This window comes from Pipistrellus hanaki (assembly GCF_964339955.1).
Source record: "Pipistrellus hanaki genome assembly, chromosome: 5".
NCBI lineage: Eukaryota > Metazoa > Chordata > Mammalia > Chiroptera > Vespertilionidae > Pipistrellus > Pipistrellus hanaki.
In genome coordinates, this window is record NC_140507.1 from 75,731,891 (window position 1) to 75,758,615 (window position 26,725).

General features: G+C 50.2%; 1 protein-coding gene across 2 annotated transcripts in view; it reads right to left on the reverse strand.

Moving 5' to 3' along the window:
* Positions 1 to 1,752: 1,752 nt before the first annotated feature.
* The window catches only part of OLFM2 (olfactomedin 2), a 69,854-nt gene continuing 44,881 nt past the window's right edge, over positions 1,753 to 26,725 (reverse strand). For both annotated transcript variants that reach the window (XM_084885705.1, XM_084885704.1), the window contains exons 2-6: positions 6,854 to 7,003; positions 4,855 to 5,001; positions 4,409 to 4,628; positions 3,978 to 4,084; positions 1,753 to 2,873 (exon numbers count right to left, since the gene is read on the reverse strand). In XM_084885705.1, the coding sequence (XP_084741831.1) occupies positions 2,196 to 2,873; positions 3,978 to 4,084; positions 4,409 to 4,628; positions 4,855 to 5,001; positions 6,854 to 7,003 (1,302 nt within the window). In that variant the 3' untranslated portion in view covers positions 1,753 to 2,195. The remainder of the gene's footprint in view (positions 2,874 to 3,977; positions 4,085 to 4,408; positions 4,629 to 4,854; positions 5,002 to 6,853; positions 7,004 to 26,725) is intronic.

Consider the following 26,725-nt stretch of genomic DNA (forward strand, 5'->3'; position numbering starts at 1 on the left):
CCAGCAGGCTCACTTCTACCACCTCTGTGACTTTCTAAGTAAACTTCCTCTTATAGTCTGAAAAAAAAGAAAATCCTAAGGAAGAGAAAATACATTTGCTGTATTGGGGGCGGGGGCGGGGGGGCGGGCACTTGCACGTAAGTGGGCCTGCACAGTTCAAACCCGCGATGTTGAAGGGTCAACTGCACATCCCTGTAAGTATATCCAGTATAAGGAGTGCTAGGCCTGCCTGTATGTGAGAGAGAGGGGAAGGGGGGGGGGGGGGGGGTGTGTACAATACCAGGTGCCTGTGGCATCCATGTGAGGACGCATACAGATGTGACAGTCACACCCACCTACCCCTTTTCTCATGAGTGTCTCTCCAAGTCTGTATATTTTGGACAAAGATTGTCGAACTCAGCAATCCCAGTCCCTCACCTCACTTTGGGAAAATTAGCTAAGAGAACAATGCCCTATCTCCCTACCCCTCGCCCTGCTCGCCTTGGAGACTTGCCTCCAAATAAATAGTCGGAGGGTGGCAGGCGGATGTGCTGAGTGCCCCAGCCCGGGGCCTGTCTTCTAAGCAGGTACAGAGCAGAGTGCCTTTCAACATGTCTATCCAGGGATCGATTCTTTTCCTGTCAAACTTGTTAATTTAAATGGAAATTAATTGCTCCTCTTGAACATTTCTTTAAAAATTGGTTTTAAATGAATGCATTAGGCAGTCACATTTATTATTCATTGGCTTCCTTCACAATATGGCCCCGGCGTCCCGAGTTCCCGGAGATGCCAGCGTGGAGCGGAGATGATTTAATCAAGGAGGCCATTAATTAGAGCTGAGGAGCTGGGGGACGCGGGTTCCACCCAGAGGCGCAGGCTTCACGGCCGCTGGCCTCGGCGGGGTGGGTGGGGGTGGGGTCTGGGCCGGTGGGGTTCTTTGCACAGTTTCCGCTCAGGATTCGGTGGGGACCATGTGTGGTGGACAGTACGACCTTTGTTCCCGGCCCCAGAGGTCACTTTCCCACTCCCCTTGCTGCCTCATCCAGGCCACCAGGGACCTGGCAAAAATAAAGCCTTCATCTGCTCTTCCCTTCTGTGACCCCACAGCTGCCCCATCTCTGCCTGACTCCCTCGCACACCCGTTCCTGTCGCCGATACTTCCCAGCTCTTCCTGCCCTTCGCCTCCGGGAGTTGCAGTCTCCATGTTGGGTCCTCGATGTCAGGCCCACGCCTGCCCAAGCCCCTTCCAGGTGAATGGGGTCCAGGTGTGGGTGTGTTCAACTGAAGGCACCAGTGCACCTTCAGGCTGTTTCTGGCCTTTTGTTAGTAGTTAACTCAGGACAGGTGCCACTTATACAAAATGATTTTGAAATTACAAAGCAAAGTGAGAAGAAAAATGAAAACAACTGTGTCCTACCCACTCATACTCCCAAATTCTAGAAGCAGCCAAATGGTTAAAACCCCATTTAAAAAGTTGCCAGAGGGCTCAGCAATGCACCAGACTGATCAATGAGCGAGAAAATGATGGAGAATATTCATTTGAGGCCAGTTTTCATTGCTGCGACAGAATTCTCAGGTGTTTGGATCAAATTGCTTTCAAACAAATTGTTTTCCATTGAAACTTCGCCTATTTCCCCAAAGGGCTGCCCCCTCTTCTCGATCCCTCCACCCCCGCCAGGAATGGGGGCCAGTGGGGATGGGTCTCCAGGCTCAGACTTAACCCTGCACCACTGCCTCCTCTGCCCTTTCTGGACACAGAACAACCAATGCATCAAATGTCAAAGGTCCCGTTTATTCCGGCAACCAAGAAGGTAAAGGTGTAATTGAAAATAAAAACAAACAGATCCATGCACTCAGCTCCTTGGAGGGGAAGAGGAAAGGTTCAGAGAGAGAGAGAAGGGAATGGGTGGGAGGGGAGCACAGAGGGAAGGAAAGAGAGACAGGCAGAGACAGGGAATGATCTGGAGAGTCAGATCAATAAAAGGAAAAGAGGGACATCAATAAAAAGGCAGGATGACAAAGAACTGGAGTATCAAAATCAGATCAATAAAGGAGAAGAGACAACATTGAGAAAATGCACCAATAGAAATACAGAGGCAGAGAGTGAAAGCCGGACGAAAGGCAGGGAGAGGAAAAGGAGACGGGAGGGAAGGCGGGGCAGAACAGAGATCAACTTGAAGGGACACAGGCAGAGTAGAAGGGCCCCCGGTGGCCCTCTAGGGGTCCCCAGCAGTGCTGATGACGTGGAAGAGGGTGACATTGTAGAGCACCTGGTGGCCGTTGTTCCAGGTATAGAGGGCCCGCTCCCGGGGATTGTAATCCAGCATGGAGATGTGGGAGTACTGGTTGTGGAAGGGCACGTCCGTGTACTCGTAGCTGGACGTGTTGGTGAAGTAAGCAAAGTAGACCTTGGCCCCGGCCAGGTGGGAGTTGGTCACGTAGAGCACACCGCAGATCATGAAGGCCTCCCCAGCGCTGCGCTTGGGGTAGCCCGTGTCCCAGGACCGCATGACCTCCAGGGTGTGCGGGTCCAGCCGGCTGACCACGATGTTGCCCGCGTTCTGGTTAGTGGTGTACACGGCCCAGAGCCCGCTCTCATCGACCATGAAGTCCATGTCGGAGAAGCCGCCCCAGGAGTAGGGGAAGGTGTTGTTGTAACCGGCCCCCGGGAGGCTCCTCTGCACCAGCACGGAGCGCGAGCGGAAGTGGTACTTGACCACCACGTTGCTCTGGTACTTGTTGTAGAACAAGGAGCCGTTGTACACCACGTGGCCGGTGCCCGCCCACGGCTGGGGCAGCAGGTGCTGGATAAAGTTCTGGCCTTTGATGAAGTCTCCCAGAGTGCGGAACTCCAGTACGCGCCGGCCCTTGTAATAGCCGTCCATGTACCAGACCTATGAGAGAGCCACTGGTCACTGGGGGGCCACTGCCAGTGACCCAAAGTCTGCGGCAACCACTCAGGAATCGACCATGATCATGAGGGGTCAACAGTCACTAAATGGTCACTCATGACCTATCCTAGTCACAGTGATTGGGACCATTAGATCAGGGAGTGCCATTGGTCTTAAAACGCACACTAAATGGACAGGGCTTGATCCCTATGGATCAGGGGAAATTGCAGTCTCTAGAGACTCACTGGACCTGGAAATTTACTGGTCATTGACTATTGGAAGGTTAGTGGTCATTGGACAGCCATTGGCTGATGAGAGGTCACTGGAATTCATTGCCCATGGTAACCCCTGCAACCATGAGGTGACCAAGCCTGTGATCAGCACTTTCATCATTATCATCACTCACCAGCATATTCATTAGCCCTAGAGCCCTTACTAGGATTGGTTACTGGGCTATGCATTTTAAAAACGTTAATGCCAACATCATCACGACCCTTTTGGAGATAAGGAAATTGAGTATCCAAGACTTGAAGGAACCTTGGGCAGCTAAGAATTAGAACTGAGATGCAAATCCAAGTCTGGTTCCCAAACCCAAGCTCTTAACCACATGGTTGAACCGCCATGATCCCTGGGAGGCCAATGTTCATGGCAAGGATATCAGTCACTAGCACATCAGTCACTAGTCACTGGGCAGTTAATGAATGGTCCCTCTAGATCAGAGGTGATTGACAATTCTGGATATAGAGGCCACTGGAAATCCAAAGGCCACTGAGTGGGGAGCTTGGAGGGAGCTCAAGTTCTTGTGAAGACACAGGTTACTAGATAGTTACTTAAAGGTCAGTGGTCAAAGGAGCTGGTCAGTAGTACCAGTAACCATTAGTCTCTATACAGTCATCAGAGGTCAACAGACTTGGGGACTCAGAAGGCTAAAAGGTCCTTGATCACTTGGTAATTAGCAGTCAAGGGGAGGTCCAAGGGCTCTGAAGATCCAAAGACACTTTGGGCTACAAGAGGATCATTGGTGTGAACTCACCAGACACTTATGGGCAGCCACAGGCTGTCCTTCCCTCCCAGGTTCCAACCCCTGTGGTGGGCACAGTGACTCACCCGGCTGTCCGCACTGGGGGCCATCGTGTCTGTCATCCAGGAGCCGAAGCGGGACCCCATAGCTCTAATGGTGATGGGGTTACTGACCCCAGTCAGCTTCCCACAACCTGAGAGGCAGGAACAGGGGGAATAAGGGAGTCAGAGGTAGAAAGAGCCCACTGGAGGTAGAGCAAGGATAAAGTGGGGCTGGGAAGAGGTGGGACCAGGGATGAGAGTGGATCCAGAGATCTGGTTCCAAGATGGAGTTAAGTTGAGGGTGATAGGCTAGAAGTCAAAGGTCAGGGCTATTTTCAGCTTTGGGGTCTATTTGCGACTTTGGGAAGGGAGACCAAAGGTCAAAGTTTAGATGTTAGAGGTCAATATTGTTTGGCTTCTGTGGTACTGGGATTGGACATGGAGGTAAGGAGTCAAAGTCAAGGGTCAAAGCATACCCAGCTTCTGGGCGCAGGCGTGGAGCCGGGCCTCCAGAGCCATCACCCGCTGCTGCAGGTCCTCATACCCGTAGGCACCCATCTCCTCCTGGATGGCTGCAAGACTGCCGGACAGATTCCTCACCTCTTCCCGCAGGCGCACAATAGTCCGCGTGTCTGTCTTATACTGCTCCAGGACCGAGCTCAGGGGCAGCAGCTCCGTCATCCTGTCCTTCAGTTCCTGCTCACCAAGATGGAACTGTCGCTGATCCCTATCCCTGACCTTTAACCCAGACATGACCCAACCTTTGACCCATAGTCTCACCCCCTCTCTTTGACATTTGGCCCACACTGGACCCTAGATCCCAGCCAACCCTCAGTCTTCCCAGATGCAATCTCACTCTCAGAAAAATGGGCAACATTCCCAATTCTTCTTTTGACCTCTGACCTGACCCCAAAGGACCCACCTGGAAGCTCTTGGCAGAGAGGGACCCATCAGCTGCCCGGAGCCGTGCATCCAGGTTCCGCATGAGGGTCTCCATGCTGCGCACGTACTGGAGGTCACGGTACGTCCGCAACTCAAGGACCTCCATGGACTGGGAGACATTCTGGACCTAGGAACTGGGAGGGTTAGAGACAGCCAGACTCCTGCCCCAGCCAACCTTCTCCTCACCTGGTCTTACCAACTGCCTCCCAATGGCAAGCCCATCCATCGGCTCCAGTCAGGATGGCCACCATCACTTTTCACCTCTCTCCTCTCCTCCCTGGCCTCCCGCTCCCACCCGAGCCCCAACAGTCAGTTCTCCACAGAGCAGCTAGAGGGAGTTTTTCAAAGGGAAGACTGATCTCTCTTCCTCTGTAGACTTTTCCAGCTGGTTCTGCCCCCTTGCCTGCCTCTCTGCATGTGCATCCACTCCAACCACCAGTCCCTTTCACCCTCATAGATTCCAAGTTCCTTTCCTCCTCAGGAAAGGTCTTTGCACTCTCTGATCCCTCTACCTGGAGCACTGTTCCCGTCGTCTTCCCACAGCTGGCTCCTTCTCATCATTCAGGTCTCAACTCCAGCATCACCTGGTCACCGTCTCAAGTAAACACTCACCCACTCTCCCCTTGCCCAGTAATTATCTTCCCAACAAGGATTGTTATCTGAAACGGTCTTATTCATCTGTTACCTTCAGATGGGATCCTCAGAGGCAGACCCGGTATCTAGCATGTCCACAGCCAAATCTCTAGTGCCCAGCATGGGTCCTAAGCAGATATTTAATAAATACTTTTTGGCCGAAACCGGTTTGGCTCAGTGGATAGAGTGTCGGCCTGTGGACTGAAGGGTCCCAGGTTCGATTCCAGTCAAGGGCATGTACCTTGGTTGCGGGCACATCCCAATAGGGAGTGTGCAGGAGGCAGCTGATCAATGATTCTCTCTCATTGATGTTTCTAGCTCTCTATCCCTCTCACTTCCTCTCTGTAAAAAACCAATAAAATATATTTTAATAAATAAATAAATAATAAATAAATAAATACTTTTCGGCTAAATGCGTAACCTGAAATTCCCTAGCCCTTGGCCTCCTAACCCAGACTGAAGGCCCTCTAGCTTCCACCTCCACCTGGGTCAAGTGAGCTGCCCATAGCCAAGGTGGGCCCTTCCTGCCTAAGGTGAACTCAAAGGCAAGTTGTTGAAAAGCAGACTTTCTGCATGACCTTGGAAGTTCTCAACAGCCTGATACCCACCCTGGCCACCACAGAACAGGATAGAGCCATTGTACACCATCAGGGACATCACACGGAAGTCCCAAACTGTTGGGGAAAGCAATTCTGGTGTAGTGGGTAGGAGGAGCCCGCAGAGTTGATAGGTGGGAGACTCTTGGGTTGACAGGGTCCCTTCCGTCCTCTGCCACGCCTCAGCTTCCTCCTTTATAGGGTGATGGTGGGAGGTAGCTGGTCCCTTTTAACACCAACATTAGAACCGTCTAATGGGCAGTCGGCTGGGCAGTGGCAAGGGCAGCAAACAGTGTACAAAGGATACCACGTCTGCAGAGGGATGTATTGAATGGGGACCATTTTCTATTGACCATGATCAGGAGGGGAAGGAATCTTTATAGGAGCCTCTTGGCATAGAGGCTGAGACCCCTCCTCAAGGGACACAAAACACCTTTTCAGGAGATGAGTATGACACACTGAAGGGCTGAGTGGGGCGCGCACAGTGAGAGTGGCGCTCACACATGCAGGCGACAGATGCTGCCACTGGAGTCCTCTTTCCTCCTGGTTCCCACACAGAGTTCAGCTTCTCCGCCAAAGAACGGCTGAACAGATACTAACTAAAATATCCATCTGGAGGGGAGGCCGGTTGTCTGCCAGCTCCGAATAACCAGCATGGCTAGACATGGCCCTGGCTGACCTGGAGGGGGGCGGAGGAGGGCAAGATGAGAACTGGGAGATTTCTCCGAATCCCCAAAGAAACCTTCTCACCTTCTCCATCAACTGCCGCAGCTCCCGACTCCTGCCGTCTCGGGCGCAGGTGCTCTGAGCGGGGATCACGGCCGTGCAGATGCATTTCCCATCAGGGGCCTGGGCCGAAGTATACAGCTGCCAGCCTTCTTCTGGGCTTTGGAAGAGGGTCTGTGGGGAAGCCACGGGTTAGAGAGCAGGAAGCCAGGGGGGACTCGGCCAGCCCTCTCTGGAGGAGAAAGGGGAGCTGGAGAAACAACAGCTGCCTTCTACCGGACCCCTGGAATGGGCAGAGTGATTGACACAGGGGACCCCATGTTACAAACGACAAGATCGAGGTACGAAGAGTAAGAGAACACCGCAAGGAATTGTGGGATTTGAGCCCTTCCACAGGCAGGAATTTAATCTCGCACACACATTTGCACACACACAACATTGCCTCCATAACCACCATTAGAAATAGGGCTGCTCGGACACCCAACCCCGGATCTCCCTTTCTGCTTCTTCAGCCCAGAGACACATAAGCTCTGGATACACCACAGAGGCCACTAAGCACAACCCTATTGTCGTCCCCTCCCCATCTCTGCCCCTGCTCCTGAGACGCCCAAGCATGGCAATGGCCACACAGTTACAATCCTGAGGGAGACTTCAGGGCCTTGAATACTTTAAGATTCCTCCTAAGCAAAACTTCAAGTTCATTGATATAACTCAGGTAATTCTGGGATCTATCGTGGCTGTGTTTGCAAGCCATGATCCTTGGAATAGTGGTGATCTTACCAGGTGTGCTGGGAAAAGGGTCCTCTGTGGTCAGGTAAGTTTGTGCCTTGTTCAAAAAAAAACACTGACTGCCAAAACTCTGATATTTCTTTTAGCAATATATTTCTTTTATTTATGTCAGGCAAGAAAAATAAATCAGACTATATCAAACTAAAAGTTTTGCACAGCAAAGGAAACCATCAACAAAAAAAGACAACCTACTTAATGGAAGAAGGTATTTGATGAAATATCCAATAAAGGGTTAATATCTAACATAAAGAACTCATACAACTCAACACAAAAAAAAAAAAAAAAAGTCCAATTAAAAAATGGGCAGAGGATCTGAGTAGACAGGTCTCCAAAGAGGACATACACATAGCCAATAGACATGGCAAGATGCTCTGTGGCCAGGTAGCTCAGTTGATTACTGATTCCAATATTGTCCTGATACACCAAAGTTGCAGGTTCAGTCCCTGATCAGGACACATACAAGAAACAACCAATGAAAGCATAAATAAGTAGAACAACAAATTGATGTTTTCTTTCTTTCTCTCTCCCTATCTCTCTCTCTCTCTCTCTCTCTCTCTCTCTCTCTCTCTCTCTCTCTCCTTACTCTCTCAAATAAATCAATAAAAATCTTTGTAAGGATGTTCAACATCACAATAAAAAAAACCACAATGAGATATCACCTCACACCTTTCAGAATGGCTATCATCAATAAATCCAACAAACAACAGTGTGGTGAAGATGTTCTGTTGGTAGGAATGTAAATTGGTGCAGCCACTGTGGAAAACGGTATGGCGGAGCCTCAAAATATAAAAAATGGAACCACCTATGACCCAGCAATTCCACAGCTGGGCATATATCTGAAGAAACCCAAAATCTATATAATTCAAAAAGATATATACAGCCCTATGTTCATTGCAATGTTATTTACAATAGCCAAGATATGGGTGCAACCTGAGTGCCATCAGTAGACAGCTGGATAAAGGAGATGCAGTGCATATATACAATGGACTATTACTCGGTCATAAAAAAGAAAGAAATCGCTTGCAACAACATGGATAGACCTAGAGGGAATTATGCTACATGAAATGAGTCAGACAGGGAAAGACAAATACCACATGATTTCACTTATATGTGGACTCTAAAAAACAGAATAAATGAACCAACAAAACAAAAACAGACTCATAGATGCAAAGAACAAACGACATTGCCAGATGGGAGGGCATTTGAGGGATGGGTGGAAAAAGTGAGGGGATTAAGAAGTACAAAAAGGTAGTTACAAAACGGTCACTGGGATGTAAAATACCGCATAGGAAATATAGTTAATCATATTGTAATAACTATGTATGGTATCAGCTGGGTATCTGGATTACTGGGGGGGATCACTTCTTAAATTATATAAATGTCTAACCACTATGCTGTACCCCTGAAACTAATGTAAAATAATATTGAATGTCAACTGTCATTGAAAACTCAAATGAAAGTTAAGAAAGCATTGACTGTCTCTGGCTGGAACGTGCTGGGCCTCCAGATCAGGCCCCCTTGAGCTTCTGGAGTTAGTCACAAGTCCCAGTCCTTTTGTGTTTTACCGCGGCATGATGGCCTCATTTGTTCAACAAGCATTTGTTAAGCGCCTACTGTGTGTCCAGCTCTGTTCTGGAACCTGAAATCACAGAGTGAACAACACACACAAATACAAAAGCTCCTCTAGGAGTGCACATTAGAGAAATGGAAACAAACCATTAAGTAAACGTCCTGTATTTAAAGGGTGATGGTGGCATCGAGAGAAGTAATGCAGGGAAGAAATGATGGGCGGCAGGGTTAGAGGTGGGTGGGGTCACAATTTTAGGGTGGCCTGGGCAAGCCTCCATGAGAAGATGCACTTGAGTCAAGACCTGAAGGCGGTGAGGGAGAAGCCAGAAAAGGATGTTCCATGCAGAGAGATCAGAAGGTGCAAAGGCCCTGAGACAAGATCCTGCCTGGAGTGACTAGGAAACATGGGAAGTGACTGGTGTGGCTGAAGCAAAGGGGTAGGTTGGTGATGCGAGGGCAGGGAGGAGGAGGAGGAGAGCATGGAGGGGACAGGGCCGCATGTCAGGGCCTGTAGGCAGTGAGGAACGTTAGATGTTTGCTCTGAGTGAGGTGGGAGTCATAGAGGGTTCTAAAAGGATAGACATGACCTGAGTCAGGTGCTCACAGGCTCCCTCTGGCTGCTGTGGGGGGAACAGACTGTGGGGGTCAGGGAGCAGGATGAGGGCAGGAGACCAGGGTAAGGGTGACTGCTGTGACTGCTCCATCCCAGCAAGAGATGGGTGGTGAGCGTAGAGGTGGAGAGATGATGGGTGGTGAACATGGAGGTGGGAAATGAACGACTCTGGTCCCATCCAGGATGTATTCCCACGGGCACTGAAGAAATTCTGATAAAAGCCCAAGTGTTTTTGCAGAGAAACAAAGCCCTATAATTGATCATTTGCAAGCCATTCACTGAGCGCCCAGCAGAAGCCAGGCTGTGTTGTGCACAATCCTGGAGCCTCCAGCTATTATACGCCCACCTTTTTCTCTCCTACTCAATAAAGCCTTTTTCTGGAAAGCTTATTAGAATGTGAGTGATAAAATTGTACAGAGGAGCTTGACTCCTCACTGTCATTAGTCATTGTTTGTGCCTATTACACAACCTTTTGAAGTTGGGGAACCCCTCTCTATGAGCCCATGTGGGTGAATGACGTCACTCGCCTTCCCAGACTCCCCTGCGTGCAGGTATGATTCAGGCGGAGCCAACACTCATGCCTCTGCAGTCCTGCGGCAGCAGCGACGCTCGGATCACCCAAGGCCCAGGGCTTTCCCTGGTGGTCTGAGCCCGCTCTGCCTTTGCACTGGGCAGGCTTCTCCCGCCTGCAGGCCCATCCCTGCCTCCTAGGAGTCAGTGATAAATGCCTCCCTCTCGCCTCCCTGGTAGGAGGACTCTGAGGTGTGCACAGCGCGTCGTTTCCCAGGGGAGCCCATTAGGACCTGTACTCCCGGGGCCCACAACAGCACGCTGCTCACTAGCTCACCCTGCATGGGTTTCCTTCCCTTCTCCTCTCCCTTCTCCCACTGGGTCCTCTGGGGATCACCTCCTGAGGGAGCCCAACCCCAGACAAGAAGGGTGACTCAACACAAGAAGGGTGAGTCAAGAAAGCTTGCCCCTAGCGCCTGGAAGACCATAGCTAGCTTTGCCTCCTTTCACAACAAATCCGGTTCTCTAAAACACACACACACACACACACACACACACACACACACACAACACACACACACACACACACACACACACACACACACGGCAACAAACGTGAGTCCAGGCTTCCCCATCCATGTTCCCTGGCTTTGATTCCCAAGCAATTTGGACAGGACCCCCTGAAAAGTCTCACCTGTGCAGAGACCAAGCTGCCCAGCCCAACCTACTTAGCGTCTCCTTCCTACATCTCCTGGGCTGTGCTTTGAAGCAAACCATCCCCATTCTCTCAACAACCGAAATATTGAATTGCAAAAGAGAAGCAAGATCTACATGGCGAGGAGAGGCGGCCTCCGCAGCTTTCCTAAAATAATTGTCTGCGTGGACACCCCTCGCCGGAGCGCTCTCTGCAGCAAAGTAATTAAATGCCTGGGGTCTGGCCACCGCCAACTCTCAGCACGGCAGGCATCACCCGCTGCCAGGTTCAAGACCAAATACTACACAGGCAAGTTCACATCCCCAGGGGCCCCTGGGATGACCTGGAAGGCTTGATGTCTGAGGGTCCAAGTGCCTGCTCTCCCAGACTGGGTTTGGCTTGGAACCAATGTCATGAACTCTTGGAGGTCCCAGACCGAGGGACAGAGCCTGTGCTACCGCCTCCGACGAGGTGGCCTGTCTCACCTCCGATGTGGCAAATGCTCCCCAGAAGCCAGCCGCTGTCTTGGCTGAGACGCTGGTTCCGAGTTTAATATCCCTGCTAATGGCCTCTAAGAGGGTAAGTATGTGCTCAGTGGCTGCTCAGCTTGTCTTTCTGGCTGGGGGTTTTCCAAACACTTTCACAGAGGCTGCTGCCCCAATTAAGCCGATGTCTCTGGAACAGATTCGGGATTGACCGAGTCTGAGAAACTCACGAAAAAATTCTCTTGACTGTCACACCCAGGTCTCAGGGCCCAGCTCCCCCACCCACGCCATGGTTTAAAAACAATTCCTGGTCTTCCAAGATCCCGGGGCAGCCAGGCAGCCAGCCAGCCAGCGCTGGCTACCGGGGATTAGCCAACAAGAATAGCGCAAGCAGCTGGCTCTTAATAAGACAAGGATACTATTGCATTTGAGGCTGGACAATTTAATCAGGAAGCAGAAGTGGCTTGGGGCTTATACATTTATTTGTCCCCTGCCTTGTTCCAGAGAGGATTGGAGAGGTTTACAGGGATATGTAAAACACCACAGATAGCTCCAATTTAAAAAAGAGTGGGAATTAGGTGTTTCTGGAGGGCAGGCTGCCCATCCAAAGCCAGCCAGCGCTTGATAGTTTCGGCATTTGCATTTGACCCAGCCAATCCAAGCCGAAGAATTTAGCCCAGGGAAATCATGTGGACGAACAATTGCTACAAGGATGCTCGTTAATATCCAGGGAGGGAAAAAAAAAAAAAAAATTGGACAGCTGGAATTTTGCCCTCATGTTGTCCAATCACAGGAGTATTGATTTCAAAACTTAAGTCGCCTTCACAGGAGGGAATACCATGCAGACATTCAGAGTTGGGGATTAGTGGGGATTTTTATTGCCATCTTCAAGGGTATCTTATTTTCTGAGTTTTCCACAATGAATGCATATTGATCTTGTAAAGATTTTTTTTTTTTTTTTTTTTTTTTTGCAAGGGAGAAAAGGAAAACAGAGAAAAGCAGGGACATGGAGCCAGAAGCCGAGGCTAAGAAAAACGGATCCTTTAAGACCCCGCACAACCAGCATATGGTTGGGCCCTACATTTGGCTCCTCGCTCCTTCGCCGCCAACTCAGAAAAGGAAAGCTGGTCATTTCTGCGGCTCCCCGTGTCCTGGAACCAAGTGCGCCAGATGCTCGGGAGAAAGCTCAAGTATTTTTGGTACCAAGAACAGGCAAGGATCGCTCCCACGGCCCTCCCAAACAGGCGTCTGTGCGACGTCACCAGCCTCTTTCCAGACGCCACCCCTCCTCCCGCTGTCTCTTCTTCCCGCTCGCATGGCAGAGGAGAGCCGCACGGCCGAGAACAGTGTCCTGGGTCAGGCTGCCTGCAGGGTTTATGTCCTGGCTCGGCCGCCCACTGGCTGTGTGACCCGGGAAACTCGGTTAACCTCTCTGTGCCATTTCCTCCTCTGTGAAATGGACATGATCACGGCGCCAGCTCGCCGGGCTGCTGGGAAGCTTGGATGTGTTCACGCTGTGGGCACGAGCCATGAGAACGATCACCAGAAGTGCTCGCTGCTATTGATTATCAGTTATAGCCCTCATGACACTCTCACTTCCTGCAGGGAAAATCGTTAGAGCTTGAGTCACTAAGTGAAGACGATCTGGAAGGACCGATGGAAGTCCTGTGGAGCCGGGGCTGAGGCTACAGAGGGATGAGGTGTCACGGAAAGTCCAATGGCCTGCGGAGTGAGCGAGAGAGGAGAGAGAGGAGCCCGCAGAAGACGGGCAGAGACGCTTGCTGCACGCTGGCCCCCACGTGGCCTGGCGGCTTCCTGCGTAGGCCATGGCCTTGATGTCATTTTCCATCTTTACAGCAGTCAACACGGGTCCTCTCTGTGCCGTCTTCAGTGGCCTGGCCCTTGCTGGAACACACCGTGCTTTTTTTCTCACCCCCAGGCCTCCGCACTGGCTAGACCCTCTGCCATCAACACTCTCACCCCATCTCCTGGCCGGGCTCCCTCTTCCCCCTTCCTGGGGCTCAAGCACAAATGTCTTCTCCAAGAGCAGCCTCTGTTGTACCTTCTCCAGTAACCCACCTCCCCGGGCATCTTGTGCTTTTCCCCCACATCCAGTGGCTCCCAGCCTCTTTTTGGCCATGCCCCACCTAAGCATCTCTAAAATCCTGACACACACACACACCCCCCCCCACATCCCCTCTTGTGACATATAATTCTTCTTTTTCAAAAAGAGGAACTCCTGGCGAAACCGGTTTGGCTCAGTGGATAGAGCGTCAGTCTGCAGACTGAAAGGTCCCAGGTTTGATTCCGGTCAAGGGCATGTACATTGGTTGCGGGCACATCCCCAGTATGGGGTGTGCAAGAGGCAGCTGGTCAATGTTTCTCTCTCATCAATGTTTCTAGCTCTCTATCCCTCTCCCTTCCTCTCTGTAAAAAATCAATAAAATATATATATATATTTTTAAAAAGTGAACTCCTATTCATGTGCAGGAAGCCTAAAAGGCCACTAACTTGGCCTAAACAAGCTTCCAAAGACCATGGCATCCTTGAAAGAGAAAAATAAACGAATGAAAGGACAGTTGAAGTACTGAGGAAGAAATCACTAAGAAACTGTTTTAAAAATGATAATATGGCCAAAACAGGTTTGGCTCAGTAGATAGAGCGTCGGCCTACGGACTGAAAGGTCCCAGGTTCAATTCCAGTCAAGGGCATGTACCTTAGTTGTGGCCACATTTCCCATAGGGGGTGTGCAAGAGGCAGCTGATTGATGATTCTCTCTCATCGATGTTTCTAACTCTCTATCCCTCTCTCTTCCTCTCTGTAAAAAATCAATAAAAATATATTTTAAAAAATAATGATAATATGAAGTGACATGAAAAAATTGCAAATAAAGTTTCAAAACATGTAACAGAGAACTGAAATGCATCAATATGTCACTCTATATTTATATACTGTGTTTGAGGCCCCTAGAACCATCAGAAATGCAGAAAAAAATCACTGTTAATAACTCATTCTCGAATTGTCCTCCTTAAAAATCAAATTGCACCCCAGGGGCGTGTGCTCCACGTGGGAACCACTGGCCTAATCCTTCTATTTCTTACTATATGCTAAGCATTGTCCCAAGTACTTTGCATGTTTTAACTGATCTGGTTCTCACCACCATGCGAGGAGGCAGGCGCTGCCATGTGTCCCCCTTTGAGAGGCAAGAGGGCTCGTGTCTCTTGACCAGTCTCACAGACTGCAAGTGGTGGACCTGGGATTCGAACCCGTGCCATCTGGCTCCAGACCGCAGCACCATGCTTCACCTCCCCTGTCCTCCCGCAAGCCTGGCCGCAGTGGCCTAATGGGCCTCAGGGGCGGGAGGGATTCTGTGTGCTTTGCTCGTCACCGGGTCCCCAGGCCTGTCCCAATGAGTGTTTGTTGAATGACTGGATCCAGTCGGCCGGTGGGGCAGAGAGCAAACCTCCCCACAGACCCACGGTGCGTTTGCCCTTCTGCCTCTCCCACGGAGGCATGTTCTGAGATCAGGCTGCAGACAGACGCCCAGTGGGCTCGGAGGCAGCCGTGGCTCCTCTCAGAAGGGTGGCAGGATGGCCGCGACGAATGATCGGGGACACGCTTGTCTGCCATTTCTGAGCTATGACAGGGCCACGTCCCTTTGGAGGGCTTGAGATAATAGCTGGCTGCCCCTGTCAAACCTGGAGGCACTGGGCAAATCCTCGGAGTGATAAGCTGACAGGCCTTAAGGAAGACATCAGCTCATCCATGCCGAGAGGGAGCGCTGGGGCCTCCCTCAGCCTGAGCGCTGGGGCTCTGCCTGTGAGAGCCTGTGGCTGGGGGAGGGGCCGGGTGGGAGAAACTTCTAGTTTGTCTATTCATTCACTCACTCACTCATTCATTCACTCATTCATTCTTTCATCCCCTCCCAATGTCAATAACCCATCTTGCCCTGAGACGCTCTCTAAGTCTTGGCAGAACACTCCAGCACCTCTCAAGCCCCAGTTCAAGCCAGTACTTATGTCCCAGCATGCCTTTGTCTCTGCCATCACAGTGCCAATGTGGACCAATAATCAATGAAACCGACTTTCCCGGGAAAGGTGGGAAGAGACACAGGCCTCTGAGTTCAACTGACTTCCTGCCCTGGAGTCTGGGGAAGGGTGGAGGAGCTTGCCTTGTGTGAGATTTTACATATACGAAGACTCAATGTGAATTCGGAAATGAGCCAAGATTTGGAAGCAGTCCAAGTTCCCACCAGTAGATGAGTGGATAAAAAAAAAAAAAAAAAAAAAAAAAGCTGTGGTACATTTACTTGGCCGTAAAGAAGGAAATCGGACCTTTGGGGACAGCATGGAGGGACCTGAAGGCTATTGTGCTAAGTGAAATAAGCCTGGCAGAGAAAGGCAAGTGCCATACGATTTCACTTGTATGTGGAATCTAATGAACAAAAGAAATGAACAAACAGAATAGAAACAGACTCACAGATACAGAGAACAGATTGACAGCTCTCAGAGGGGACAGGGATAGGGGCAGATAAAAAAGGTGAAGGGATTAAGCAAAGAAAAAAAACCATAGACACAGACAACAGTATGAAGATCACCAAAGGGAAGGGGTGGGGGGGGGTAGAAGAGGGTAAACAGGGGATGGATTGGGATGGAAGGAAACTTGAATTTGGGTGGTGAACACACAATAAAATATACAGATGGTGTGTTATAGAATTGTACACCTGAAATCTATATAATTGTATTAACCAATTCAGTAAAATAAAATAGAAACTTAATTTTTTTTTTTTTCAGAAATGAAAGAGGAGAAGTTACAGTGGACACCCCAGAGATACAAAGGACTATGCAAGAATACTAGGAAGGGCTGTACAGCACCAAATGCTATAACTTAGAAGAAATGGGTAAGTCTTTAGAAAGATAGCCTTTGGAAACTGAATCATGAAGAACTGGAAAAATCTAAATAGACCAATGAAAAGTAAGGAAATTGAAACAGTCATCAAAACCTCCCCCAAAATATACATCTACACAATGGAATACTATGCTGCGGTAAAAAAGAAGGAATTCTTACCATTTGCAACAGCATGGATAGAATTGGAAAGCATTATGCTAAGCAAAATAAACAGGTCAGAGAAAGATAAATATCACAGGATCTCAATCATTTATGGAATATAATGAACAATACAAACTGATGAACAAAAACAGATCCAGAGAGAGAGAAGCATCGATCAGACCGTCAAACCTCAAAGGAAAGGTGGAGGAGAGTGGGAGTAAGGAGGAGAGATCAACCAAAGGACTTGTATGCATGCATATAAGCATAACCAATGGACACAGATACCAGGGGAGTGAGGGCATGATTGAGGGGAGTGGGGAGGTAAATGGGGTGATAAGAACACATATGTAATATCTTAATCAATAAAGAAAAATAAATAAAATTAAAAAAAACTCCTCAAAAATAAAAGTGCAAATTTAACACCTATCCTTCTCAAAGTCTTCAAAAAATTTTTTGAAGAAGAGGCAATGCTTCTTAACTCATTTTATGAGGACAACATTACCCCGATACCAAAACCTGGCAAGGACAACACAAAAAAGAAAATTACAGATTAAAATCTCTTGATGAACATAGGTGCAAAACTCCTAAACAAAACACTAGCACATATATGGGAGGGGGGGGCAATGTTAAAATATGTACACAGATAATAATTTAATAAATAAAAAAATAGAAAAAAATAAAAAATAAAATAAATAAAATAAAAATAAAAATAAAACACTAGCACATTGAAGACAACAATGCTTTAAAGAGATAATACACCACAGTCAAGTGGGGTTCCTTCAGGGGTGCAAGGACCGTTCAATACATGCAAATCAAGCAGCGTGACACACCACGTCAATAAAATAAAGGACAAAAATCACATGACCATATCAAGAGATGCAGAATAAGCATCTGACAAGATACAACACCCATTTATGATTGAAACATAAATTTCAATGAAACATAAACTTCAATGCAACATAAATAAGCAATGACAAGACACAACATCCATTTATTATACTCAATAAAATGAGTATGGAAGAAAGTACCTCAATATAATGAAGGCCCTCTATGACAAACCCTCGGCTTATATACTCAACGGTGAAAAACTAAAAGCTTTTCCTCTAAGAACAGGAACAAGACAAGGATGCCCTCTCTCACCACTTCCTCACCATACTACTGGAAGCCCTAGCCAATCAGGCAAGAGAAATAAATAAATGACATCCAAATTGGAAGGAAGAAATAAAATTGTCACTTTTTGCAGATGACATGGCTCTACATATAGAAAACCCTAAAGACTCCACTAAAAAAACTATTAGAATCAATAAACAAATACTGTAAAGTTGCAGGATACAAAATCAATGTACAAAAATCCATACATGCTATATACTAACAAGGAAATGTCAGAAAAAGAAATTAAGAAAACAATTCTATTTGTAATTGCAACCAAAAGAAGAAGAAAATACCTAGGAATAAGACACATGAAATGGGTTTGGCAGTTATGAATCTGGGGGGAACCCTGGCTGGTGTGGCTCAGTTGGTTGGGCATTGTCTCATTTAAAAAAAGGTTGCCGGTTTGATTCCTGGTCCGGGCACGTGCCTGGGTTGTAGGCTCAGTTCCTGATGGGAGGCATGCAGGAGGCAACCAATCGATGCTTTTTTTGTTTTGTTTTGTTTTATATATTTTTTAATTGATTTTTTACAGAGAGGAAGAGAGAGGGATAGAGAGTTAGAAACATCGATGAGAGAGAATCATTGATCAGCTGCCTCTTGCACACCCCCTACTGGGGATGTGCCCACAACCAAGGTGCATGCCCTTGACTGGAATCGAACCCTGGACCTTTTAGTCTACAGGCCGACGCTCTGTCCACTGAGCCAAACCAGTTTCGGCAATCGATGCTTTGCTCTCGCATCAATATTTCCCTCTCTCTCTCTCTCTCTCTCTCTCTCTCTCTCTCTCTCTCTCTCTCTCTCTCTCAAAATCAATTTTTAAAAATATATTTTTAAAAATAATCAAAAGGGATATCTCTGATCCAGAGGACCTCTCTCAGACCGGGGGAAAGGGAGGAAATAGAGGCTCTCTGCTATTGCTCATCTCTGAGGATCAGCTTCATTTCTCTTCAGTTTCTCATCTCTTCCATCATCTTGGTAACCAAGCCCCTGGCTTAAAATCCCTAAAAGACCTAGAAGAGTTTCATTTCTCCAGTCAGCCCCTGAGGGGCTGCTCACTAAGTACCTGTGAGTGAACAGGCAGTTTGTAGAGTTTCACAGCTCAGGCTGTTTAGGTCCAAATTCTGCTCTTTTCCTTCCTGTGTCACTCTGGGCAAGTGGCTTAACCCCTCTGTGCCTCTCTTAAACTCTCTGCTTACTCATCTAAAAGTTGGGATCTTCCCAGCTGGCATGGCTCAGTGGTTGAGCTTCGCTCTATGAATGAGAAGGTCGCAGTTCGATTCCTGGTCACGGAACATACCCGGGATCCAGGCTCAATCCCCAGTGTGGGACATGCAGGAGGCAGCCGATCAATGATTCTCTCTCATCATTGATGTTTCTATCACTCTCCCTTCCTCTCTAAAATCAATAAAAGTATTTTTAAAAAACAAATAGAAGTTGGGAGGATAATGGCTGGACTTTACAAGGTTGTTGTCAGGACGGTGAATTAGTACGTCAAGAGTCAGTCACAGGCTCTGGCCCGTGTGCTCGGTTGGTTGAAGAATGGCTGCATGCACCAAAAAGTTGCTGGTTTGATTCCCAGTCAGGGCACATACCTACGTTGTGGGTTTGATCCCCAGTGGGGGCCCATATTGGAAGAAACCAATTGATATTTCTCTCATACATCGATCTCTCTCTTTCTCTCTCAAATCAGTAAAACATATACGCCAGTGAAGATTAAAAAAAAAAAAAAAAAAAAAGTCTCAGAAGGAAGGAGGAAGGGGGTCAGGAAGAGATTAACCAAAGATCTTATATGCATACTAGAGGCCCAGTGCATGAAATCGTGTGTGTGTGTGTGTGTGTGTGTGTGTGTGTGTAGGGTCCCTAGGCCTAGCCTGTGATCAGAGCCATGTCTGCCACTCCAGGACACTCTGTGACGCTGACACTGCCCCGTGAGTCCAGGCCCCAGTCCCTCTCCACTGCCACCAGCCTGGCTCCTGTGGTTCCTTGTTGGCCATCCAGCAATGGGAGCCTGTTTGCTTTGGGGGAGGGACCAAGAGGTGGTCAATGCAACTCATAGCAACTGGCCAATTGGTCGTGCTGGTCGTGACGCCTGGCCTTTTATTATATAGATATGCATTACCTATGAGCACAGACAATAGGGTGGTGAAGGCCGGGGGCCAGGTGGGAACCAGGTGGAGGGGGGCAATAGGGGGGGAAAAGGAGACATCTGTCATACTCTCAAAAATAAAGATTAAGAAAAAGAAAAAGAAAAAAAGAGTCAATCACAGCCTCTGGCACTGTGTAAGTGCCCGCCCAGTGACGGAAGCTTTTACACCAACTCACAGACACAGCACTGTTCTAGCATTGTGCCCTGTTCCCCGCTGACTTTAAAATAAACTTTTCATTTTGGATTTATAGAAAAGTTATGAAGATAGTACAGAGCTCCCATGTGCCCCTCACCCAGATTCCCGTTAACATCATTACGTACATCCAGGGTCCATCGGTCACAGCTGAACAGTGCCTCACCATCACTAAACTCTAGACATTATCTGCATTTCTCCAATTTCTCCTCTCACGTCCTCTGTCTGGTCCAGGATCACGCCCAGGACCCCACGCTGCTCTGCACCATCACATCCCCTTAATCTTCTCGGGTCCGTAACCGTTGCTCCGCCTTCCCTTGTTTTTCACGACCATGTCATTTTCAGGGGGTTGTGTAGAATGCCCCCCCGGCTCCTGAGGACAGCAACGGAGTTCTGATTGTCCCTGCGGTCTCCCCAGCTCTCAGCCCCACGCGGGGCACGCAGCAGCCGCTTCACAGAATCTTCCTGAATGAATGAATGCATGCATGCAGCCACTTACGGCTTTATCCTCCCACACTCCGTGTTCTGCCGACATCCCTGCCAGAGGCTAGATCTAGAAAAGTTCACGGCGGAATAAAAGCCCTTCTCCTTTCAGAAAGAAGGATTCGTTTTTGATCCCTCTTTGTAGACATCAAGGGTTCATTTCTTTAATATTGTGCCAAAGGGAAGCGGCTACATTTGCATCAGACAGTCACATTTTTCAAGGCGAGCGGGAGAGATCTTTCTAGCGAGACAGCGGCATCTCTTCCTCCACAGAGCTGCCCTTGGGTGTCTCTGTTTCTCCCTCCACCACGCTGGGCCGCTGGCAGATGGCGGGATGGAAGTGAGGGGGCTCCGGGAGTATCCACGCTTAAATGCCCTCTCTGCTTAGCAACTCAAGGAAGCTGAGAACCTTGCAAAGTTGCTGAGACCGAGTCAGCCTCCTCCGGAGCTGGTGCAGGGGCCTGGCGATGAATTACACATGTGTCAAACACAAGGCCCGCGGGCCAAATCCAGCCCGCCAGGCCTTGCAATGTGGCCCGCACCGCGCTGTCATCACTGCACTCCGCTGTCAGTTTATGACATTGTCAGTTTATGACTGTTCAGTAAACCATTCGGCCCGCGATTTAGGCTGGATTTTAGATTTTGGCCCCTTCTCTGATTAAGTTTGACACCCCTAAATTAGAAGCTCTGCTTGCCCTCCCCGCTGGACGGCCCGGTATTTACCACGGGGACCGAGAGGCCTGCCTTTGGGTACACAGAGTGAGCCCTTTTTCTGGCATTAGCCGGTCAGAAGTGGGAATTCCCTTTCGCCACGCAGGCCTGCGGGCCTGGCTGCTCTTTCTGTCTCAGCCCCAGGAGGCCACGGGGAAGGCAGGGAATGTAAGAGAAATGCCCGCAGTGAGTAATTTCCCCATCACCGCGGTCCCTGCTGCTACTGGAAGACACCGGCCCGGGTTTAATCTCTCGACTAAAGTTTGTCAGAAGTAAAAATGAGCCTGGGTGAGCTCCTCAGACACTTCCCTCGACGACGACGTACAGGAATTCAATTTCTGGCACGGGCATAAATTTGCAGCCATCAGCGCCCGTGGTGGGGGCTGGGGCCGGGCCCACTGGCTGGGGATAGATTGCTAAAATCAATCCGTCAGCACGGGGAAAAGGTCGTCGTGGGGTAAATTTATCTTCCAAGGCATTTCGCACGGATCGCTGCAGCCGCCCCTTCAAAATGGTGCTGGCTGCAAGGCTCCCGGGGCGGGCGGGCGGGCGGGCGGGGCTGCCTGGGGGAAGGCCTTGAAGACTGAGCAGTGCAGCTAATGCAGCAGCCGCGGGAGTCTGGGGGTGCGGGCAGGGGAGTCTGCCAAGCAGTGGCTCCCCGGTGGCTGTGTCCCTCCCCTGAATCTGGGGGCTCCTCTGGGTATCCCTTATGTTATGGACGGAGTTGTGTTTCCCCCTGATGGATTAAATAGAGAAGGTAGACCAGAGATCGGGATGGCAGGACACACACGGGCTTTATTGGAGGGAGGGTACCCCTGCCGGCTGCTTCCACGGAGAGGAGCGGAAGAGAGCGAGCGAGGGGCTTATAAGCACCATTAAGGATAGAGGGCGGGGGACTTAGGAATGGGGGCTTAGGATATTTGGCAGGTGCTGATTGGTGGTTCAGAGCTCAGGAATGTCTGGCCACAGGTGGGGTTTACATCTGTCCACCAACTGAAGGAAGGGAGGATCTATCACCCCCAAACCCCTGTGCTGCAATCCTCACCCGCAGGCCCTCAGACTGTGACTGTATTTGGAAAATGGGCCTTTAAAGAAACTACAGCCGAAACCGGTTTGGCTCAGCGGTAGAGCGTCGATCTGCAGACTGAAAGGTCCTGGGTTCGATTCTGGTCAAGAGCATGTACATTGGTTGCAGGCACATCCCCGGTAGGGGGGTGTGCAAGAGGCAGCTGGTCGATGTTTCTAGCTCTCTATCTCTCTCCCTTCCTCTCTGTAAAAAATCAATAAAATATATTAAGAAGAAGAAGAAGAAGAAGAAGAAGAAAAAGAAGAAGAAGAAGAAGCAGAAGAAGAAGAAGAAGCAGAAGAAGCAGAAGAAGAAGCAGAAGAAGAAGCAGAAGAAGAAGCAGAAGAAGAAGAAGAAGAAGAAGAAGAAGAAGAAGAAGAAGAAGAAGAAGAAGAAGAAGAAGAAGAAGAAGAGGAGGAGGAGGAGGAAAAAAAAAAAGAAAGAAAGAAACCACAGGGGTGACTAGGGGAGGCCCAGGTCAATATGATCGCTGCCCTTGTAGAGAGATCAGGGCACAGGTAGGCACAGAAGGAAGACCAGGTGAAGACCAGAGAAGGGGGCCATGGACCAGCCAAGGAGAGAGGCCTCAGCTCAGGAACCAGCCCAACCCTGCTGACGCCTTGTCGTCTGTCTTCTAGCCTCCAGGATGGTGAGAAGTTAAAGGCCTGTTGTTTGAGCTGCCCAGTCTGGTATTTTGTTATGGCAGCCTGAGCAGCCCACTGCCCTCTCCTGCAGCCATGGCTCTGCCTGAGGCCTGTGGGTACCGCGGCTCCCCTTCGTTCTAACCCCAGGGGTCTTCAACAACCCCCTTGCTTGTTCTCTTGCCCCCACCCACCGTTCTGCAAAGAGTCATGTGTTGGACCTTCTCTACTCATCCTGTTGGAGGGAGCCAGGTTGCGCCCTGGGACCCTGCCAGGCACGGTGCTGTGGAGCGGGGCCACACAGGGTCTTGAATAATAGACTGAGAGCTCACCCTGAAGGGGTGGGAAGCATGAAGGCTGTGTGCATTGGTTTGCTGGGGCTGCCATAACAAAGTGCCCCAGACTGGGGGGCTTAACAGATGTTTAATTGCTCACCATTCTGGGGCTGGAAGCCCAAGAGGAAGTGCTGTCAGCGCTGATTTCTCCTGAGGCCTCTCTCCTTGGCTTGGGGGTGGCCATCTTCCCCCTAGGTCTCCCCATGGCCTACCTTCTGTGTGTCTGTGTCCTAATCGCCACTTTTTTTTTTTTTAATATATTTTTATTGTTTTCAGAGAGGGAGACAGAGAGAGATACGTAGAAGCATCAATGAATCATGGATCAGCTGCTTCTGCAAGCCCCCTACTGGGGATCAAGTCCACAACCTGGGCCTGTACTCTGACCTGGAATCAAACCGTGACCTTCTGGTTCATAGATTGATGCTCAACTACTGAGCCACGTGGGCTGGGCCTATCTCCTCTTGTAAGGACACCAGTCATATTGGATCAGGCCCATCTTAATTACCTAATTTTAACTTAATTACCTCTTTCAAGGCCCTTTTCTCCAAATACAGTCACATTCTGAGGTCCTGGGGAGAGGACTTCGACGTATGAATGTGGGTGGGGGTTTGGGGCGGGAGTTCTGCCCATACCGGGGTGTGTGTGAGTGGGGGAAGGATCTGGTCAGGAAGATCATGGAGGGTGGACTGACCAGGGCAGACAGACAGAGCTACCTGCCAGTGAACTGCAGGTGAGGACCCGGGGGGCTGAAAGCTTTATCCTAGGATTTTTCCAGAGCTTTCAGAGAAATGAATCCCACAGACAGAAAACAGCTCCAGCCGGCAGCAAGGCACATCCTCCTGCTCCGAGGGGAGGGGGCGGCGGCGGCCACCTGGGTCAGGGAGCTCTTTGTTAGCGAGAATGGGCCCGTTGAAGGGAAATCGATTCTGGCTAAGCGCTGAGCAGCTGCTCCCAGCCAAAGCTGCGAGGGAGAGGCCCCCTGCCCCCCGCTCCCCCAGGGCTGGGCCAGGCGCCAGCGGGAGGCTGAGGGACGTTCTTCCAGGTGGCAGATCCCAAAAGGGCCTTCCGTCAACACGCATTGTGGCCGCCCGCGCCTGTGTCCATCCGAGGTGGGGTTTCAGCATCACCTCCATCCTGGGCACTCACCAGAGACCAGCCACATGTAGCGACGACCGCCGCCCCCAACTCGCCCAGCGCTGCCCACCTGCCAGACACTTCGCATGCACGATGCGTGGTGCGTGGGTCAGGGGCCTCCTAGCGCCACCTCCCAGCGCGGTGACCTTGAGCGAGTGACTTAAAACCTCCCCGTGCCTCCGTTTCCCCATCAAACGGAGCTCACAGCAGCACCGTCCCTTAGGGTGGTTGTGGAGGTTAGATGAGCGCCTGTGCAGAGCTCCGAGCCCTACAGATAAGAACCGGACAATGCCGGCTCCTGCTCCGGTCTCCCCTCGCCTCACAACGGCTCCGGGAGGCTGGCGGTGTTACACGCTGAAGGTCAGGGAGGGAAAGTCGGGTGGCAGTGGCTGGTGTGTCGCCAGCCTGTTCGGGGTGAGAGGTCATGCCCGATGGCTGGTGGAGGAAATTGAACGTGGGGGATGTGGGGCTGAGGAGCCAGAAGGGGTGAAAGAGGACAGGGGAGAAGGTGAAATAACCCAGAGAATAGCAACTGCAAGAAGCTGCAGGGCTGGCAGGGGGAAGGGAGGAGGAGTGTTACTGAGCCCAGGAGCCAGGCCACAAGCTGCCTGAGTGGATGCCAGGTGGGCACTAGACCCCCAGGTGGGGGGAGGGGGGGCAGGAATGGACAGGCTCTGCCTGCAGCAAAGAAACCGGGAGAAATCCCCCAGGTTCTTTCTCCCTCCCTCCTATAAACGCCCACCACGGCCTTCTATGGGCTGAGTTTAACAGGAAGCCAGTGAGCAAGGCCACCTGGAAAATGTAGTTTTCGGCCAACTCCCCTGAGATAGAGAACAAGGGAAGGGCGAGGAAGGAATGGATCTGAGGGGCACCAGGTAAGTGACCGTCTCGCAAACAGGACTCAGGACCCAGGCTGCCTCTCTCTAAACTGCCTTGGTTACCGAACAACACACTCAGGGAGCGTTTGGTCATGTCTACTGTCCCGTTTCATCCCCTTCCGTAAGCCTATGGAAGAGCAGTGGCAATGCTGGATCCTTCTTGTCCAGAGTTAGGAATTAAATTTAAAAGTCACCTCCTCGGGGAGGCCTCCCCTGACTGCCCCCTTAAAGAAATCCTTCTCAGTCCCCATCTCCCAGCCTGATATTTGTCATGGCAGAAACCATACTATGTGTTTGTTGGCTGGTGTGGTGTATGACCCACTAGGAGGCCATGTACAAGGACCTCAAGTCTTGGTCTCTACCATGTTCCCAAATGCCAAAAAGCACTTGGCACATAGTAGGTACTCCATAAATATCTGTACAAGTTTTTTTTTTAATTGATTTCAGAGAGGAAGGAAGAGGGAGAAAGAGATAGAAACATCAATGACGAGAATCATTGATTGGCTGCCTCCCGCACGCCGCCGCCCCCCCTCCCCCACACACACACACACTGGGGACCAAGTCCACAACCTGGGCATATGCCCTTGACCGGAATCGAACCTGGGACCCTTCAGTCCACAGGTCACTGCTCTATCCACCGAGCCAAACTGGTGAGGGCTGTACAAGTTTTTAAAACCTTGAGATAATGGTGCTTGCTCTGTATATTAAGTGGCAGAGCTGGAATTTCAAACCTGATCTGTGAGCTGTACAGATGCTGGTGTTTCTTCTCTGCTGCACATCTGTCAGCTGCCCCAGGGCTCTCCAAACTCTGTGCATCCTCCAGGGCTCACCCCCTCCAGGAAGCCTTCCCCATCCCTGCAGTCAGGTCCCAATCCACTGCTGTGTGTGTCTCCACAGTTCCCTACCCCTCCCCTCTAGCAAGTTCCTTACATCGTGTTCTCTTCCTTGCCTGGGCGAGAGTCCGCGTGTCCTGTTAAACTGTTAGCTCCAAAGGGCAGGGGTGAGGCCTCCTTCCTTCCTTCCTTCCTTCCTTCCTTCCTTCCTTCCTTCCTTTCTTTCTTTCCTCTTTCCCACTGTGTCCCCATGCTGGACAGAGTAGGCAGGCATCCTCAGCTCAGGAATGAATGAACGAATGAACGAATGTCTCTTGCACATGGCAAGTCCTCAGTGTCAACTCTTTCTCCCCCACTCTCCACACACCTTCTGTTCCATTCCCTCAGGACTCCCTCCCTCCTCCCCCTCCCTCCTCCCCCTCCCTCCTCTCCCTCCCTCTCGGCGTGGATACAGGGGCTCTGGGGTTTGGAAGGAGGCACAGGGTTTAAGGCAGTTGAGTACAGCTCTGAAGCACATAGACCCCAGAGCCCAGTGACCTGAGTTCAAATCCTGGCTCCTCCACATTCTAGCTGTGTGAACTCGGGTAAGTGATTTCACTTCTCTGCACGTCCATT